The following is a 19149-nucleotide window of genomic DNA, read 5'->3' on the forward strand; positions in this document are numbered from 1 at the left end:
CACATTGGGTTTCATTTGGATACCCGACCCTGGAGGCAGAGGTTGATGGGTCATATTTAGGCTTCCCAGTTTCCACATTATCTGTTTGTTACGCTTATTCTCTGCGGTGCACTAATTGGAGGGTGCTGATTCGTTTTGGTGAAAAAATTTCTAGTGTAGTCGCTGTCGTTTGCCTCAAATCACAACTAGTCCGGGTTAAGAGGCACATTACAAATATAATCCATACCCGAAAACCTATTTTTTTAGTGTAATGAACTCAGTGTTAAATTGTCATTATCCAAGTACTTATTACTGTCCCAATTAAACTCATTTAAAGCTTGTGAAGTTAAAATATGCTGCTGTGTAAAGTCCCTTGTGTATCTCTCTAACAGGAAAGTTTTGAGTGAAGCGCTCTTTGTGTGCTTGTCTTTTTTCAGACTCTGTAGCTAATAATGTGCACGCTTTATGCAACGCCCTTATTCACGTATGGTTGTTTTAGATTGATCAAACTTTCTACAACTTTATGGTAAATGGCTTTTCTTCAATTTGTGTTTGTATTGCAATTTGCAAGGGCCCTCTCCCTCTGTTCAGCCAAGTCCTTTCCCTACTTGCTTAATTAATACTTACTCTCCAAAAAATTTGGTTTAATGTACATTGTTGGGTAGCCCAAAAGTACAGTCTTTCTTTCAAGAGTGTGACGTCATCATAACTAGAATATTCCTCTCAGAGCCATGTGTCATAGAAAGGCATCTAGGGTATAGTTGCTGTTATATCATTTTAAAACACTAGCATCCAACGTCACATGAAGTAACATTTAACAACGTATTAAAGTATGTGATTAATAGCGCAATCAGGACAAGAAATAAATTAGCTATTAATTTAGTTCCGATATTTACAACTTAGCTACTTTAAAAAATATTAGTGTACCCAGCCTGCCTTGGCACTATGTAAGAAACACTTGTGTTATGAGATTGAGAAGGACTAGTTGTAATAAATTTAATCCAAGAGCCTAATTATCTATACCCTCAATCATTCTCACAAAGACGTACAAATTCAGGCATTTCATTAGAATAGAGAAGAGTCATCTGTTAATTAACTGGAGGAGTCAATTTGAGATTGTTTTCTGCTTATATTCTAATACGTATGTTTTGAGGACCTTGAGGTGATCATTTTCGAGTACGCCCAAGCACTAATTCAAGTGTTTATTCTTTTTCATCCTATGAATTGGGAATTATAAAATCTGAAATGTTTAATTATATAATACAAGCAATTATTGAGAGAGAAACCAATGGATTTTGATGCAACGTTGAACGATGGTAGGTTCAATTGAAAGGTGGGATTATATTAGTGTATTAATTTCAATAAACAACTTATGTCAATCCAAAAGCGTAAAAGCCATTCCTGGCGTACATGGGTGATCACTAACGTGGTCCACATATTAGGGACCATTTCAGAAGCCCAAAAAGGCTAATATATCAGGATTCTTTGGTGAAAAAAAATTACATTTCTCGGAATTTGAAAGTGAAAGTGAAAAGAAATTACAAAATTTAAACAGGGAAGGAAGATATTATAAGTAGTAGATATTATTATGTAGCATATCCTATATAAATAAAGAATAGCTAAGCATAAAAAGTGGTTTGTATTTCAGCATCGAAGTTCTTAAAGGCTTAAAATTGTTTCAGAGTTCCACAAATGGGAAGAGTTTGTGAGCTGTAAAAAGTGGTCCTGGAATTAAGTTAACATGGCATTTGGGACCATTTTACAAAGCTCACAGTGCACGGACTTAAGAGAAATGCAAGCATCGAGGAGGACCCTGACCCTGTGCCTGTGGTGTATTGGGGAAAATAGAATGTGACCACGTCCAAGTGTGTGTGAGGGAATCAAGAACATTTTGAATTCAAGTGTTGAAAAATAATGGCGTGTGGTGTTACATAGTACAATGAACGAGAACGTGTGTGTGAGAAGGAAAGAGCGATGCTGTTGGGGTTGGGACCAAATATCAAAGGGTTTTTCCTGTCTGTGAGAACGTGTTATGTTTGGAACAGTCGAGTCTATAATTCTCCTCCATTCTGTTCCTTTTGCTGACACCATCACGTTATTGCATCTCCCTTATTGATGCAGAACAAGTAGGTGAGAAAGTGAGTGGCTCATTGCTAGATGTGGACGTTGGTCGATATTCCTATTTACTTTGATGGATATTCAACATACCCCTTCGAGTAGATTTTGATTCGGGTAGGGTTACCTGGCTTTTCTCAATTTGATTTGCAAAGAATTTAACTTTAAGCTCAAGTTATTCATCCACACACCACTTCCTACTACTTGAATATTACATAAGAAAAGGTCTTGCATCACTTTTCAAGTAATGTTCACAGGAACTTGAACCTTATTTCACGCTTTCCATACTACTAATTAGAGTTGAATAACTAATATTACTCAAAAGTAATTTTCTTTTATTTTCAGTACCATCACATACCATATATGGCTCATCCGGAGTAGCCATTTTCTAGTTACTTCACACTAACTATAGTTCATCCATTAAATGGTTTTAGTAAAATATACATGGACAAGTGGTGGCATTACTCTTGAGTTATATCCATTTATTCAGCAACATTATATTATAATCATATTTACATAGTAATCATCCTGAGCTTCATAGTTACTATGTACATGCTTATGCACAATTGGGATGCCTCATACAATAATTTAAAAAAAGTGTTGGATCATGGCAAGGTTAGCCCAGACGAGAAGCTTATCCCAGCCATGTTCCAACCCTTCATTTTGCAATCAGGGAGGGGCATCCAGGTCCACTGGTTCCACTTTGTATCAAAAGACAGCCATGTCATGTCCCAAAGTCCCTCACAATTAGAGACCAAAGCAGCCCTAACGATGCCATTTTTCTCCTCCAAGCACCCCATCATCACTGCATAAGGCTTCTCAATCACCCTCATCACTTCACCAGGAACCGTAGACACAAACTCCCAGTTCCTTCCGTCCAGCCTCACACCCCACAGTTCCACACCTTTCAACACCCTCAAGTTCCGACCAATTCCATCCTCTCCGGTGATCCTCGCCCCCTCCGATTTCACAATCATCATGTACCCGTCACCGTACACGTGTAACCGATCAATCACGTTCCCCCAGCTGAATCCAACGGTTAAAAGGCCATCGTTATTTCCACTTCCCCTGGCATCATCAAATCTTGGCCGTAGAACCACCGGAGCATCACAGTCGGGCGTGGACGCAACCAAAACGCTCTCTCGAGGTCCATGAACCACGTTCAAAAACACGTGTCTCCCTCCACGTGGCAACAAGCCAGTGGCCTTATTTTCTTCTGCCTCCGTTGACTTCCACGTGTTAGTCTCGGAGTCGTACACAAACAAAACGGGGCGATTTCCCACGAACTCGGCGAACATGAAGCGAAAATGCTTCGAACCGGCGGGGTCGGTAACGAGCTTCATTCCGGATCTCCTCCACGAAGAGGTGCCACGAGGACCCAACGGGGAAGGAGGAATCTTCTTAACGGTGACGGCGACTAAGTTAACGGCGACGACCTCGCGAACGGTGTTGGAGGCGAAGAGGAAGACGTTATTGGAAGCGGCGAGGAAGTAGAGATCCTCGCCGTGAAAGTGTACGGGTTTGAGGAGCTCGGCGATGGGGATTCGGAACCAGCGATCGGAGCTCCGATCGGTGAAGGCGTGAAGCACGGCGTCGCGGAGCCAGCGCTTCTTGTAGACGAAGAGCCAGGTGGTGGAAGTGGACAGAGAGTTGCACTGGCGAACGAAGGCGTGGTCGGAGATGATTCTAGAGAAGGACTTGCTGACGAGTTTCAAACGAACGATCTCGGGCAACACTAGGGTGAGGAAGATGTTTTGGATGAGTTCTTGAGGGAGGAGGCAAAGTCCAATGGCGTTTTTGGGGGTTGAATTTCGATGATCGTCCATGTAAAACCTTATTGTGGGGGAGTGAGAGAGAGAGAGAGGGGGGGAGGATTTCAGGTGGGGCGTTGGAGTGTGGGATTAGCTGTGGATGAAATATATATGAAAAAGTCGTTGTCTGAGTGTGGTTGGCTTTTGACAGGGATGAGGTTCTTTTATTGGTTAGACAGTGACGTTGGATTTGTTTAATTATGTAAGACCTTATTAATAGCCACATAGGACACTATTCTCGACAGGAGCCATCGTCAGGGGGCGGTTTCATGGGTGGCCATTCACTTCACTGCCTCAGCCCTCAGCCTCTCATTTTATATAAAATGGTTTGAGGGAGCATTCATCAGCTTTTGCATTAAAGAATATCAGCCTCAGCCTCAGCTGTGTTCTAGTGCGGGGATGAGTCACTCCTCATGCCTCTCCCATTAGAGGCATTCCCATTCAATTAAGCTATAATATCATTCAAAATTTAGTCCATTTGCTTGACCCTTTCTCCTAAACTCAAACACAGTCAACTTTGAGCTATAAATGAGAATCGGGCCGTGGGCCTAGCAAGCTTGAGCCCGTGACACTTGGTAACTTGTATGTGTGCCGACAAGACAAGCAAGCTCCATTTTGGAGATAGTGGAAAAATAAAATGTACTAGTATAAATGAGGACATCTTCATCGTTATATACGAATTAGACATATTCATCTAGCCACACTGGAAATGCTGAGGACAATTCAGCAGTAGCACGTTGGAAAGAAGCAAAGAATATTCATGGTTTCATCTTGTGGGGGCAGTAACCATACCACTTGTACCGAATCTTGGGTCGCATAATTTGTAAAGTTAGGGATAGAAAGATTCTAGTTGAATAAAAATTTTATTTTTTATTTCTATATCTATTGAGTTATACTCACTTAATTAAACTACGATTTTTATTTTTTATAAACTAATTAAAGATTAATTGAGAGCGCATCAAATATAATTTAAAATTATAATAAGCACTTATAAACATAAATACACTCGGAATTTCTAACATTAAACTGAAATATTAGAACATTTGAATCCCTCTTAATTAGGTCCACAATAACAAGTTGCACATGTAGAAAAGCACACATCATCATTTCATAGCCAGCATAGTATGAAATATATATAAAAAAAATACAATAAAGTAAAATAAAATATTTTTTAATTACAATAAATAATCTACTTTTATATATAAAATGTAAGTCCTCATTCATAAATTAAATTCTTTTAAATCACAACAATCACAAAGATGCAAATTTGTGATCAAATTAATTGATATTAGTAATTTTAAAAACTAAATCAATATTTTATATAACAAAATTGAAAACGAGAACATCTATACTTAAAAATTTACAATTTAAGTTGTTACATAATGTATCTTATGCTTTCATAATAATTAAAACCATGAATAAATAAATTTTTAAAAAATTCATTAAATGATTTCTTCACTTCAATTTAATGTATAGAAAATAATATAAGCTTGAAAAAAAAATCAAATATAGAAAGTAGCAAAATTCGTGGTGTCAATTCTCAAATAATCTCTGGTCCCATCCATTAGGTCCATTTGTTCCTCCAACTATCTAGTATGTGGCTAAGATTCCCTGTCTTCAGATTCCATACCCATGGCCACTTCCAACCTCTCCCACCGAATTTCGCGGCCGTTCCCCGCGGCGTGCGTCAATTTCCGGCCACCAAGCAGCGCTGTTAACCTCCGCCACCTGGCAACTCCGAAGCCCAGAAAACTGGCCCTCAAAAAGTGGGCGATCCAACTGAGCTTAGCGGAGCAAAGCCCACCGAAAGCAACAGTGTTCGACATACAGCAACTCGTGGGCTTTCTCTACTCGGATCTTCCACACCTCTTCGACGATCAGGGTATTGATAAAACGGCCTACGACGAACGCGTGGTTTTTCGAGACCCAATCACCAAGCATGATAATTTGAGTGGCTACCTTTTCAACATTGCTCTTCTCAAAACACTCTTCAGGCCTCAGTTTGAGTTGCATTGGGTCAAACCGGTCTGTTTCAAATTCAACGGTTTACTATTTCATTTTCTTCTCTATACAGAATAATAATATTTGTCGAATTGGACTAATGCAATTGCTATAGACAGGACCGTATGAGATAACTACAAGATGGACTATGGTCATGAAATTCGTGCTGCTTCCTTGGAAACCGGAATTGGTCTTCACTGGAACTTCCGTTATGGGCGTTAACCCAGAAAATGGCAAGTTCTGTAGCCACGTGGTGAGTTCACTGAGTTCTAAATATCTATCTAGGACGACATTCTATAAACAATTAATAAATATATAATTTTATTTAAAACTATAAAAAGTGTTTTGTTCATACTTTACTAGCATTTTTCTTAATTTACTAGTTTCATATTTGTATTTAACTTCTTGTTCCTAAATTTCGCAGGACTTTTGGGATTCAATAGAAAAAAATGATTATTTTTCTTTCCAAGGTTTGTGGGATGTAATCAAACAGGTATCTCTTGTTTTTCGCAGTCCATGTATTAGTTTGCTTTGGACTTTCTCTCAAATTCTTCCAAATTCCGTTCTAATTAGTAAGTTTTGACACCTTGCAGTTGAGGATTTATAAGACACCGGAATTGGAATCACCCAAATATCAAATATTGAAAAGGACGACAAATTACGAGGTCATTTTGTCACTCACTGACATAATTGTACCCATTAACCATGATGAAATAATGTGCTACGATTACAACTTTGTTAAAACTGCACCTTTCTACTTCATATGATCAAACATTAATACTGTAAGAGAAAGTTCATCGTTTCATCAACCACCACGCAACAATTTCGCAATTATTATTTGATGTATTCCTTTATGAATGATAAAAAAACAGGTTAGACAGTATGATCCGTTCATAATAGTAGAAACAAATGGAGACAAGCTATCTGGGTCTACTGGCTTTAATGATGTTGCTGGGTAAGATATAATTTCTGAAATGAAGCTACCATTTGTTTCTAGACCCAGATGAATGAATAGATGTTAATAATCCCCCTAAACAGATATATCTTTGGAAAGAATTCCACAATGGAGAAGATACCAATGACTACTCCTGTCTTCACTCAAGCCATGGATGACCTGTCCAAAGTGTCAATCCAAATAGTGCTTCCATTAGACAAAGAAACAGAAAGGTATGTCTCCTGCAGGCTTTAAAATTTTGAATAAATTTTGTTCTGAGAGTTGCATGTCTTAACTTAGTAAAGAAATGCAGTTTTTGTAAGAAAAAAATGAAAACAAAATAGAAAGTGTAATTTCTGTAATTGAATTTGTGATTTTGTGCTTACTTTTGAATCATTTGGCCAGTTTACCAAATCCTAATCAAGAGACAGTTCGCTTGAGAAAGGTTGAAGGAGGCATAGCAGCAGTAATAAAGTTTAGTGGAAAACCCACAGAGGATATTGTTCGTGAAAAGGAGAAAACCCTGCGCTCCAATGTCATTAAAGATGGTCTTAAACCTCAGGTTGGATGTTTGCTTGCACGGTACAATGATCCAGGTCGAACATGGTCCTTTATAATGGTATGCTACAAAACCTGCTTGAGTGTTGTCCACTGATTTCTACTATGCATGCTGCTTGCTCTACTATAGCTAATTCCCAGTGTAGATACCTAATGCGCACTGCATTATTAGGTTTAAGACTAATTACAAAGAGAAATAGCCCAAGTTTTAGGAGTGACTTCGTGTTGTTGACGTGTTCTTATTATTTTCCTCAGCAATAAGCCACAACTTGAACTGTGTGTTTGCTTAGAGACTATTCAGGTTTAAATCTTACCAAAAATTAATATAATATATTTCAGTGGAGCAAAGATTGTTCTTAGATAAAATTGAGCTTAAACAAGCAAACTAGGATGCCATGAATAATTTGGGGACTTTCTCTCGGTACAAACTATAGGTGGTGACAGCAATCTGCATCAAGAATTGGGACAATGCAAATGATCTTTTGCCTTGCAATTCTGATTAATCTTTGTGGTTTGTAGATTTGGTTCAGGTTTAGTATATATAACAAGCAGTAACTCTGCAGGGTATTATATATTTGCCTATCTTTTTGTTCCTTTGTTGTAAGGGGTGTTTATATACCTAGAAATGTCGTGGATTCTTATATACCTTTTTGGGTTGAGTACCCCTTGTACTCAAGTAATTAAATCTTTGCTTATTAAGAAAAAAAAGAAGAAGAAGATTTTGGGGTGTTATAGATGAGATGTTAAAATAGACCTAAAGAAAATAATAAACTAATTATATTTGTATAGAGATGAGATGCAATGAATAAAGACTAACCGATTAAGTTATTATTCTTTACCACAAACAGGGTAAGGCAACCTTTTCTGAGAATTTGGTTTCAATACTATTCTTAAAACCCTACTTGAACCTAGCAGTCAGAGATAGACAGAAGTGCTATAACGTTAACCCCAATTTTTCCTTAGTCTGTTGTTCGGCAGGAAAATGCTTAGCTCTAGCAATCTCACTCTACATGAGGTAGATCACAAGATTCTAGGTGACCCCCTCTCAAAATCCCTAATTATATCCTTTTGAAATCTATTTATACTTAGCTTTCCCTTTAGAATCCTGTAGGCAGGTCTTCATTGTCTAGCCGGTGTCTAAGTCCAAATAGGGTGTGATAGGTTTTTAATTAGGAATTGGCCCTTTATTCTTCTAATTTAATCAGATGAGATGAATTAATGTTAAGGATACACAATTGTTCCTTAGATATCTGATCACACTGCTAGGTTGTGCCAGTTACTAGGAAAAATCATGACTTTGCTTTTTGGTGCTATTCTACTATCTAGAAACCTTGGAGTTAGCTTCAGGCTACACAGGAAAGTTGTACAATTCTGTTTTAGCTTTCCAAAGTCGCTAGAATCACCTTGATTGCATTTGTCTAAGTCAACTTATACCCATTTTACAGAAGCAAGGTCAGAATCAGCAAGAATTTGCAAGCGATTTGATCTAATCCTTTCTTTTCTTCATCAAATTATCAATTAATTAATTCAGATGTGCTATTAAAGGCCTAAAATAATGCTGAAAATCATTTATTCATCTCCAAATGTATAAATAAAGGCACATATTTATCAGATTCTTTCCTGAACTGTAGAATATCACAAGATAAAAGTAGAAGCGTAGAACCCCACAACGGGATTTTATGTGTTAAATTGAAAAGCTGTTCTTGTTTCCCCTGGTCATGTGGCAAACAACTTATCTCATAACTATGTTAGTAACATCAGAATTGGCAGCGTAAGAAAACAAATTGAAACTGGTTGTTGCTCGGAGGAAATCACTCTAAGCGTCTATGATTTGTAGTGGAATTGAATGTCCATGAATTTTCTGCAATACATTATTCGTATTGGTCTGCTTCGACTTCTAGTTCCACTCTATTACTTTAGTTTAATGCATCCAATGAATTTCAATCCTTCTCAAGTATTATTTTTTATGCTGGAGCTAAAATTTCAATTTTTTTGTTTTCTTATTATTACTTGTATACTATAACTGCATTTAAGTCTTCTACTCTAATGCAACTGACAAAGAACATTTTCAGCAATGATCTAATTGCTTCTTTTGAAAGTTGTTACCTCAATTTGATACTTGTATGCTTAACTAGTGACAATTGCTTCATTTATTTTGTGGTTTGTGATATTGAAGAGGAATGAAGTGCTCATATGGCTGGATGACTTTTCGTTGGATTAGCATCAATGCAGAAATCATGGCTGCGTTTTATCATCACTGCACACGTCATCTTAATGTCATCCTCCAATGTGTTTGGCGAAGTATATGAAATATATTATTAGAATGTCTCTTCAGGTTCGTCAAGGAGGGATGTTTGGAACCAAAAATAGGCATATACTAAACTCTATACTACACACAGTAAAAGTTCGATTTTTTATTAGTGGCTACTCCTCGGTTTGTAAAAGAACAGAACAATTTTCACGGGCTATAGCCAGATTTGGTAATTTTTGTATTTATCGGTTAGTTGTTGATAGTTTGATAATTGCTATCTGGTCCTATTGGTGTTAGTCTTTTTGGTATGCTTGCAACCATGAATGGGTGTTACCGTTTTGGTGTATAGTCTGCACGCTGTGCCAACCATGACAGTTTTTCCTTATTAAAGTCTGCAACCCTGGTAAACATTTGCTTCGATTAACATGTCATATTTTAGAAAACCTTGAAGCAAGTTATATGCAAGACGATCAAAGTTCAAATCTTGAGTCTTGAAATTTTTTGTGCTCTTTTTTACAAGATACTTCTTTATTTCTATGAAATATTTATTTTATTTTTCATTTGTCTTTAATAAATAGAGTTAGTGAAAACTTTAACTAGGAATATATGATGATAGCGAGGTTAAGTTCAATGGTATTCAATAAAAGTTAAATTTTCATGTTAATAATATCTTTTGAAAAATTAAGAAATTCAACTAACTTTAACTACTTTTATTAGTTTGTGTAATTTAGTTAGAGGTGTCTTATAAAAAAAATCAGAGGGGTTATAGAAAATTATTTTTGATATATAGCATGGCATGGATTTAGTTCTTATATATATATATATATATATATATATAGGTATATAAAGTGAGAAAGTAAACATATATTCAACGTTGAATCTAAACATTTATTACTTTATCTTCTGATTGTAGAAGAATAAAATTCAACTTGACATAAATCATGACTGTTTATTAAATGAAAGTCCTTAAAAAATCGCATAATATTTTGTTTCAATAATAATAACACCATATTAAGTCAAGTAAATATCAAAATGATCATAAAATAACAAAGTTGGAATTATATTTATTTTAATAATAAAAATATTTTAATATATTTATGTGTAAGGGCATTCGTGGGTATGAATATACTAATAGCCGCACCTGCCACATTGATTAAGCAAGTAGTAAAAAATTATTTAATTAAACCTATGAATACTCTTAAGTATTAATTTTGTCATTCCTGATCACAACCGATGAAATATCCAAAACAAAGATATGAAATGTAGAAACAAGTTCAATATCATGTGCATCAATGTCAATGATCAATTCTAGTCAACAATCAAAAGCAACATGAAACATCAACTCTAGTCAATGATAAAATTCATTTGTCAACCTAGTCAATAATCCACTCGGTGACTTGGCGTTGAATCAGGATGATGCCGCAACATTGGCACAATCACTTATTGAGAATATCCCTTGAAATGCACATACACACGTAATTTTGCTATTATGGCCTATTTGTATGATTACACATTGTGCCTCGAAAGACTTCGTTACCAATTGATGTAAAATTATAACCACTGAGGTACTCTGTTTGGAAAAGTATAAATAAACAACAAAATTCTCCTCTACGATGAGTACTCCTCCACTCATAGAAATTAAGGACAAAAGTTATTTATTATTTTCAAGTCTATCAACTATCTATTAAGAGAACCTATTAATAGATTAGATATAATCATAACGAAATAGCAAATTAAAAAAATATTTCCAAATAACTTACTTTATAACTTTGTTAACGCGTGTCTAAAAGTATACGATAAAAAATCATCTATAATAATTTTTTATTAGAATTAAAATATTACAAAAGTTAATATAATTTTAAACAATAACTAATAAAAATTTACTATTTTTTTAAATTTCTTAACATGCATGTGTCATCGTTAGACAAATATTATGAAAACCTTTCAATTTAAATCAGTTAGTCTGCTTATGTAAATCTCCCTTGAAAGTTTCTATTATTGTTCCAATTGTTAGATAGTCTTATTTCTATGTATTAGCAAGAGAGAAGATAATTTACTCTTAAAACTTGAAATATTAATTGTGAAGATAAATTTTACTTTAATGTTAGGTAAACAATTCTTAATTCTAATTCTCTTGTTACTATGCTAAAGTCTGCGTGAATAAACTAATTTAAACTCTAGGAAACATTGAAGGCTTATCTTTCGCAATTAGTAGGAAAATGTCCCTCTCGTGTACTTTCCACTATAATGTATTCACTAAGTTAATGGAAAAGGAGATGTTCCAGTATGAAGCTAATTAGGGAATGGGTAACAGCTAGCTTGCTTCAATCTCATCATTACGGATGTGAACGTTTAACAACTTCGATAAATCAACTTGAAAGAATTTAACCACATTTAATGACCACTCTAAAATACAGTAGAACTCATTACAAAGCATTTACTTCAATTTTGAATCAAACTTGAATTTTATTTTACGCTGGATCCTGAAGACACTGGTCTTAGACCATGTTTGAGTGCAGCTTTCCATACAACATCGATCCTATCAACATCTATGGCTCCAACTTCGTGATGAGTCCAACCTTCAAGACTATGTACAACTCCTCCTGCATGGCATGCGTGAACTACTCCTCTCTCCATCGTGTACTGCGTTATACCAAAAAATAATAAAATAAAATAACAATGTGTAGAGAGAGATATTCAGAATGAAAATGAAGGGTTTGCTTAATTTGCCAGCTTTAAAATTATAAAAATGTTAATCTTAAACTTCCAGGCAATTTAGGAACCAAGAAAACGAAAGAGAGGGACATGTATATGATGAAAGCTCACCTCACAGCAGCCAAGGCCTTCCACATCTTCTGGTAACCTCATTGCCGCTAGATCACCATAAGTGCAGTCTCTTCGAAATGGCAAGATCGGTGGGACGACAAATTGATGGAAATGTGTTCCACGTGGCGCCCAGTTTTGCTCTCTTGGCGTGATCCACTTTCCAACAATCCAGGTCTGGATTTCAAGTAATCACAACGTAAGTTACAAGGTTTTTCCTTGTGTCGGCTCTATTATCGCCACATATTCGTTCAAATTGAAATTAGTATGAAATATGTTCAATTCATTCTGCTTTTTTTTTAAAAAAATTTCTTTCTTTAAAATAAATGTATCACTTTTATATAAGTAAGAGGATTTGTAAGTTCAAATAGTAGAAATATTTAACGTTATCCAATTAGTATTCCCTAATTTATTTGATAAAGTTTTAATTTTAATTTGTAGAAATTTAATTATTAGGAAGAAACTACAACAAACATTCGGAAAGGATGTCAGCACAGAAGCAGTGTCACTAACATTTAGAGCTGTAATTATAAAATATCACAAGTACCTTGCAATTTTGTGCTGCTTGGTATTTTGTTACTTGAACAAGGTAGCTTTGGTATTCTGGGGGAGCTTCCTTTTGAATTCTCTGAAATCTATCTGCTGAAAGAGTTAACATCTGCAATTCAGCTCTCAACCAATTAGTAATGGATCAAGATTGCAACATAAGAATCACGTTGTTAACAAGTTAAGATCCAAAATTACAATGTGGACTTCATGTATATCTCATATGAAAATAATAGTAAAAACTGGATTACGAATTTTATAAATTCGAATAAAAATGGTTCGAGCTAAAACAAATTGTTCAGCGAGGCAATTTGTTTTGTCATTGACATATTATTAGAGCACATAGTTGCCCATTATCACGAGACTTTATTCAAAATGAGTTCAGTGCATGGAGTTGTTAAGAGAACTCGATCGATAACTATAATCCATGTCAGCACCATGCATGATATTAATGACCAACATAATCAATCGGTGTCCCTCCTTTTCCGTTTACCTCGCCAAGTTGCCATCTCTCGTCTATAGCTTGTTATAGTCAATTGAGATTTATTGGTTCAATTATTTTGAAGCTACGAATAAAAAAATGTGGGAAAATATGTATGTGTTACTGCATGAACTAGAAAGAATATTTTTATAAGGATGAAGAACACATTTTAAAAATTATAAAATATCATAAAATTTAAAGTATTGATAATATTAAATATTATAAATTTTAAAAAATAATTATTTATTAATTTCATAGTGTCTTAAATCATAAATTAAAAAAAATATAAAAGTAAAAGATTTGTAGAGTTACTTAATTGAAAGGGGCAGTAATTGACAAATAAATAACTGAAAAACACTTGAAAGTGGGGATTTGTGGAAGACTTACCAGAACCTTCACCTTCTTTCGGCAAAGATAGAGAGCAATTGCTCTTCCGAGCTTGGAAGTAGCTCCTGTTAGGAAAACCTCTTCCACATCTTTAGGGATTTCATCCAGTATGACAGCTGCTGTTAAGGTATTCCCATGAACAACTCGAACTCTAAGGTTTGGGTGTTTGTCCACAAAAAGTTTTCCTCCCCCATTTAGAGATTCATTCTGTCCTCAGCGAATATTAAGAATTAATTGCAAACAAATCAATTGGTAATCCAACCCCGACCATGGTAACATTAAATCTATGCTCTATATAAAGCAATGACTGTTGCACCTTTTATGAACCATTATAGAATTGATAATTTAAATACTAGCTCCATCAAATAAAATTTCTACTTCTAAAAAGATAAAATCATCGTAGCAATGCCCTAAGTAATTGGAAATTAGCTTTGATTAGGTAATTTTAGTACAATTAACAACACATCAGCACCCAGCGCAAGAGAAACTTAAAGGAGGTGCTGCGTGAATTCTAAATTGAACGATCAAGGAAAGTTTGAAATATATGTTTTTTAAATATAATTTTTGTTAGTTCATATTTATTTACTATTTAAATACAGAAATGCAGATAGAATAGCAATTGCTATCAACCTCTAGCCTCGTGCATTTACAAAGTTAAGGGACCACCATTGATTTAATTAGCTGACGGATTGATCAACATGTATCCTATAATTATAATGTGCAACTATATGGATGGTTTTGTCAGGTATCAGAGATCAGCCTTACAAGACATTAAAACCCTCAACAACCATGTTCAGAGAATACCAGAATTCAATAAATTGTGTTCTTTTTTAGGGTTAAATTAAATAGCATGAGCTCTACCAAAAAATAAATAAATGAATTAAATGGCATGAAAAGTGTATGGAAGTTCAATGAGCCAAACCTTATTCAAAGCAGCCAAACTGATGACTTTCACCCCAATTTTATCAGCCCTGAGGATAGCTTGCTCAATTTGCTTATTGATGCCGTCAGTAGCAAATGGCAAGAAATACTAAAACAACATAGAAAGATGAACATAAGAGGTGATTGAAAACAAGAAACAATAATTATTTTTTAAAAAATCATTACGTACCATAAAATTAGAAGAATATTTTTTTTTATTAAAAGTTGAATATGATTGCTTTGAAAGTCACGTGAGAGAACACATTTATTGTATTTTTAACAAAAGATAATTATTTTTAGTTTCTTAAACTGTTTCTTTAGAACACTTATTAGCGTCTACCAAAAGAAAATGAAGGCAAATTTGTTAAAGATGAGGGTATAGTATTATTATTAATTACCCACCTGGAAGCCACACCTAGGTACAACCCAGGTTTGGTGTAGTCTACATCTGAGGTAGTAGAAGGAAACTAAAAAGGTCTTAGACCAAAGCCACATGGCTAACAAAGCTATCAAGGCAATTGGCCAAAAGGGGATCAAGAAGAGCCTCGTTCTGAATGGCAAAGAAGCGAAGGATCTGAGGCAGAACTGAACATGCATTGAGGATGTGACATCGACTATATGGGCCAGGAAAACAAAATCCGGTACCCTACTACCATTTCCTGCGTTGATTCAGAGACAAATTAATGTTGGCACCAATATCAGCGATGCCACAAAGAATGGGTTCGTAAATACATTTTACAACTCTGAAACTAATGCTGAGAAACACACGACAAATCATCATCCTCGTAGAAGAATTAATACATCTGGATGAACCATAATTTTGTAAATTACTATGTTGGATCAGTAAGAGTACCCTATCCATTCCCGACACGGGTGCCTACAAGTTTTACAAGTTAAAGGTTCTGTACTTTCTAATTTGTTGTAAAAATATCTATAATAAAAGAATTCAACACACTTTATAAGGATGAATTATTTAATTAAATTTTAAATCCTATTTAGTTTAGGTCATATTTATGTTAAATATAATTATTTTAAAAATAATTAATTTTAATAAATATCCAAGGGTATTCTATGTGTACCTACACGCTTCAGAATTATTTGTCATTTTGAATTACAAATTAAATAATAATAATTTTCTTGTTTATCTTTATTTATTCCGATTAGTGATGTTTCCGATGATTAAATCTGAAATAACTAATTTACCTACGTGATGTTTTACATTTATTGTATTTCTTAGACTACCTCACCTATCACATATTACAAAATTGGTCAAGTTTTATGGAATTGAATGATTTTGTGCAGTTATTTAGCTGAATTTTACAACAAAATAACACTGATTATTTTCTGTACCTGAACTGAATGATTCGTGTAATTGCCATGATTTGCTGTTAAGCGTGTGCCCTAGTGCGTCAAAGAGAGGCATGAAGAGGCAGAAATTAGAGGCCTTGTCAGTGTGGTGTAGGCTATGGTATCTGCATAGAAAGAAAAGAAAGCAACTGAATATACACAACTATATCAGAAAAGGAAGACTTAACTTAATAGTTACGTTCAATATTTATGTTTGTTTCTCTCTCTATCAATTTATAGAGAGGTAAATATAAAATTTAAAGATCACCTTCCATGTTTATAAAACGAAATAATGCGTATCCACTATCCAATTTCCTTGGTATTTGCACTTCCTATAGGAAGCTTTTTTGGTAATTTTGTCCTCTACTTTGCTATTGACCTAATTTGCTAGGAAACAATTTATTTTAAACTTGAATTAATTATTAATTACATACATAATATCTTAATTTCACTCTGAACAAGAATTAATCTAGAAAACGTCATTCATGTTTGGATACTGTGAGGGGAAGGAAAGGGAAAAATTGAAAGAAAAAAAAAAGAATAGGACGAATTCTATAATTTCATTTATTTATATGGCCATTTAAATTCTCTAAACAAGGTAAAGCTTTAAAAGTAAGTTGAAAATTCATTTTTCAAAACTCTAAAAAATAACTTTTAATTAACCAAAATTAATCGTTTCCCTTCAATGCTAAAACCCTTTAAAGCAACGTTCTCACCGATTTAGTAAATGGTACATTTCCATTTTTGGGCCATGGTAAATGCTATAACCTCTTATTACCAAAAAAAAAAAAAAAACAAACAGAGAGAAATTAATGCGAGTTTTTGTATATGTCAAGTGTGATAATTAATATGATGTAAGTAGAAAGGGTTTGTAATTGGTACTCGTGGCATAGCTCCAAACTAACTTACGTTGGTGTGTATAGGACATATCTCATAAATGGGAATGTCTTGAACAGCTTATGTGGAACAATTTCAACGTTGCAATGGCCCAAACATCTCATAAAATCAAAAATCAAAAGGTAACCATATATCAAACTTGCTGATCCATGTCCCATCAGAGAGGTCCCAAGGATCGGGATTCCAATCACTAGCGTCAGAAAAAGATGCTCCAAAACTGTTGCATTTCCAGCTGCATCATTAAAAAAAAACGTTTAATTTCAAGAGAACGAACATCTCTGTAATAAGCCTTTTCTGCACAGAACGGGTTCTCACTTCTCACCTGTTAATGACTGAGGTACTGGAGCTGAGTGGTGAAGTGAATGATAATTGGTGAAAAGATAGGGTCCATGAAACTTCCTGTGCACCCAATAATAAAGTGGTTCTGAGATTCCCACATGAAGCATCAAAGCTACAATAAGACCTTTCGTGTTCCAGAGACGTAAATTTTGAAGGCTGGGAAACATATAATAGGCCATGGAGCCAATTATAGCTTGGAGAATCAAGAAGTTATCCCTGTCAATGATGGTAAACCATCAAACCATTATAAACAAATACCATTTTCACAAAGAATAAATAAAAAATCAAAATTGACATGTATTTTATTTTATTTTTTACCAGTCCCACTCTTTGTCAATCTGCTTGAAATCGATCCCCTGTTGAAGAATCCGTCGATTTCGTGTAAGAAACAGCATATTACTGTAAGAATTCCACAGCACGTGAAGAAAACCTCTTAGACCGCACAGTATGAGCAGATGAAGGCACCAGCTGAAGCTGAGGTTGGAGTCTTCCACATATAACATTTCATGTAGTACTTTAGCCACAAATGGCCCGTACAAAACATACTATAATTCCATAAAAAAAATCAATTAATTTGAGATCATACATGTCAAAGTTCTCATTTTGATAAAAAAAAATATATATTTAGAATCAGGAAGATGCATTACTACTAGGTATATATACCTTGAATATCCCCAAGTTCTCCCAGGGCCAGGCTGATAATGGAGCACCCATAAGATACTTAAAAATAAAGAAAGTTTTACTGGTTTCTCCTCCTTCCCCTTGCTGATAAAATGTTGAAAAGTGTAGTGGGTATATTGTAGATCACTTAACCAACTAAAAATCGACAGCAAATAAAGTCCGAAAAGCTATAGGTAGCCCTAAAAAAAATAGGGAGAGGAGAATGAAGGAAAAAGGAAAATGGAAGGTATTATGTCTTAGTGTGAATGAAGAAAGAGAGTAAAGGGTGTGATCTGCATGAAGGTGATGAGTAGAAGGTATTTATAGGCTTAATGAAAGAGGTGAGGATGGAGATGCAGATGCAGTTAGTTATCTCTTTCAGAGGCACCTCAACCGTCTGTGATTAAGAATATTATATTGAAAGTGAATGTTATAATTGTTGCATTGCTAATTGCTATAACTCGCCACTGCCGGAGACCTTCCCATTAGTAAATGCGTTATATGGTTGGGAGATGGCAGATCTTCCCTTTCATATCAATATATGTCGGTTCAATGTGTGCTTCTAAACCCTTCAATCTGTCGGTTCACTATTTTATTTATTAATTTTATTGCATAACTAGTTCATATTGAAACCCCCACCTTTTCCCTCACCAACATTGCTAGACCATGATTTACCGTTTATTTCTTTTAATGCTTTAATAAACATTCAATTTTATCTGTACGTACAAACTTTGGTTTGATCTTAAAATTACAACGAATATTAAGTCACAGGTGCTAAAATTTTGAAAAACTTGTGACATTTAGAGAGCTGAGTCATCTAAAGTTACGGATTTAATGAGATTACCAACATTAATGAGATTCCGACTAACAACTATGATAATAATACATATTAAAAACTCATCAAGTTATACTCAAAATTGCTTTACAGGTACTTTGAACATATTTTATAGCAACGAGTTAGTGATCTACACATTAAAAGATGTTAATAGATGGAATTTTGTGTCAATAACAAATTTGGCCAAAGGAAAGGAAGCACTTTAGTTGCAATAATGCCATCTTTGAACAGAAAGGGAAAATTTCATGTGTTTTTTTGCTAGGA

The 19149-nt window shown here is 34.8% G+C and overlaps 3 protein-coding genes across 4 annotated transcripts; 1 reads left to right on the plus strand and 2 right to left on the minus strand.

Annotated features, from left to right (window-relative positions):
- Positions 1-2699: 2699 nt before the first annotated feature.
- Positions 2700-3920, minus strand: LOC113852378. The gene has a single exon (XM_027482602.1). It carries the CDS (start codon positions 3918-3920, stop codon positions 2700-2702), a length of 1221 nt encoding a protein of 406 aa, XP_027338403.1.
- A 1527-nt stretch (positions 3921-5447) lies between these two features.
- On the plus strand, positions 5448-9964 carry LOC113871516. The gene is made up of 8 exons (XM_027508609.1): positions 5448-5930; positions 6022-6159; positions 6331-6399; positions 6500-6571; positions 6779-6861; positions 6945-7073; positions 7246-7459; positions 9575-9964. Exons 1-8 carry the CDS (start codon positions 5538-5540, stop codon positions 9617-9619), a joined length of 1143 nt encoding a protein of 380 aa, XP_027364410.1. The 5' UTR covers positions 5448-5537; the 3' UTR covers positions 9620-9964.
- A 1913-nt stretch (positions 9965-11877) lies between these two features.
- LOC113873634 (very-long-chain aldehyde decarbonylase CER3-like) lies at positions 11878-18208 on the minus strand. Of its 2 annotated transcripts, none has more exons than XM_027511850.1 (11): positions 18054-18208; positions 17709-17935; positions 17374-17606; positions 17064-17283; positions 16164-16279; positions 15210-15478; positions 14809-14916; positions 13887-14093; positions 13020-13130; positions 12476-12649; positions 11878-12292 (listed from the first exon to the last, which is right to left on the minus strand). In XM_027511850.1, exons 1-11 carry the CDS (start codon positions 18102-18104, stop codon positions 12116-12118), a joined length of 1893 nt encoding a protein of 630 aa, XP_027367651.1. In that variant the 5' UTR covers positions 18105-18208; the 3' UTR covers positions 11878-12115. The 2 variants fall into 2 exon arrangements, with proteins under 2 accessions (XP_027367651.1, XP_027367642.1); XM_027511841.1 differs by having other exon boundaries at positions 11880-12292; positions 15210-15466; positions 16158-16279.
- Between the last annotated feature and the right edge of the window lie 941 nt (positions 18209-19149).

This window comes from Abrus precatorius, unplaced genomic scaffold, assembly GCF_003935025.1.
Source record: "Abrus precatorius isolate BTA unplaced genomic scaffold, Abrus_2018 Scaffold10, whole genome shotgun sequence".
NCBI classification, from domain to species: Eukaryota; Viridiplantae; Streptophyta; class Magnoliopsida; order Fabales; family Fabaceae; genus Abrus; species Abrus precatorius.

Coding starts and splice junctions, on each gene's coding strand:
- LOC113871516 (XM_027508609.1), top strand. CDS start 5,538: ATGGCCACTTCCAACCTCTCCCACCGAATTTCGCGGCCGTTCCCCGCG. Junction 6,572..6,778: donor AAAGGACGACAAATTACGAG/GTCATTTTGTCA, acceptor ATAAAAAAACAG/GTTAGACAGTATGATCCGTT. Junction 6,862..6,944: donor GGCTTTAATGATGTTGCTGG/GTAAGATATAAT, acceptor CCCCCTAAACAG/ATATATCTTTGGAAAGAATT.
- LOC113873634 (XM_027511850.1), bottom strand. CDS start 18,104: ATGGGTGCTCCATTATCAGCCTGGCCCTGGGAGAACTTGGGGATATTC. Junction 15,479..16,163: donor GCAATTACACGAATCATTCA/GTTCAGGTACAG, acceptor TAATTTGTCTCT/GAATCAACGCAGGAAATGGT. Junction 14,094..14,808: donor GTTTGGCTGCTTTGAATAAG/GTTTGGCTCATT, acceptor CGCTGAGGACAG/AATGAATCTCTAAATGGGGG.
- LOC113852378 (XM_027482602.1), bottom strand. CDS start 3,920: ATGGACGATCATCGAAATTCAACCCCCAAAAACGCCATTGGACTTTGC.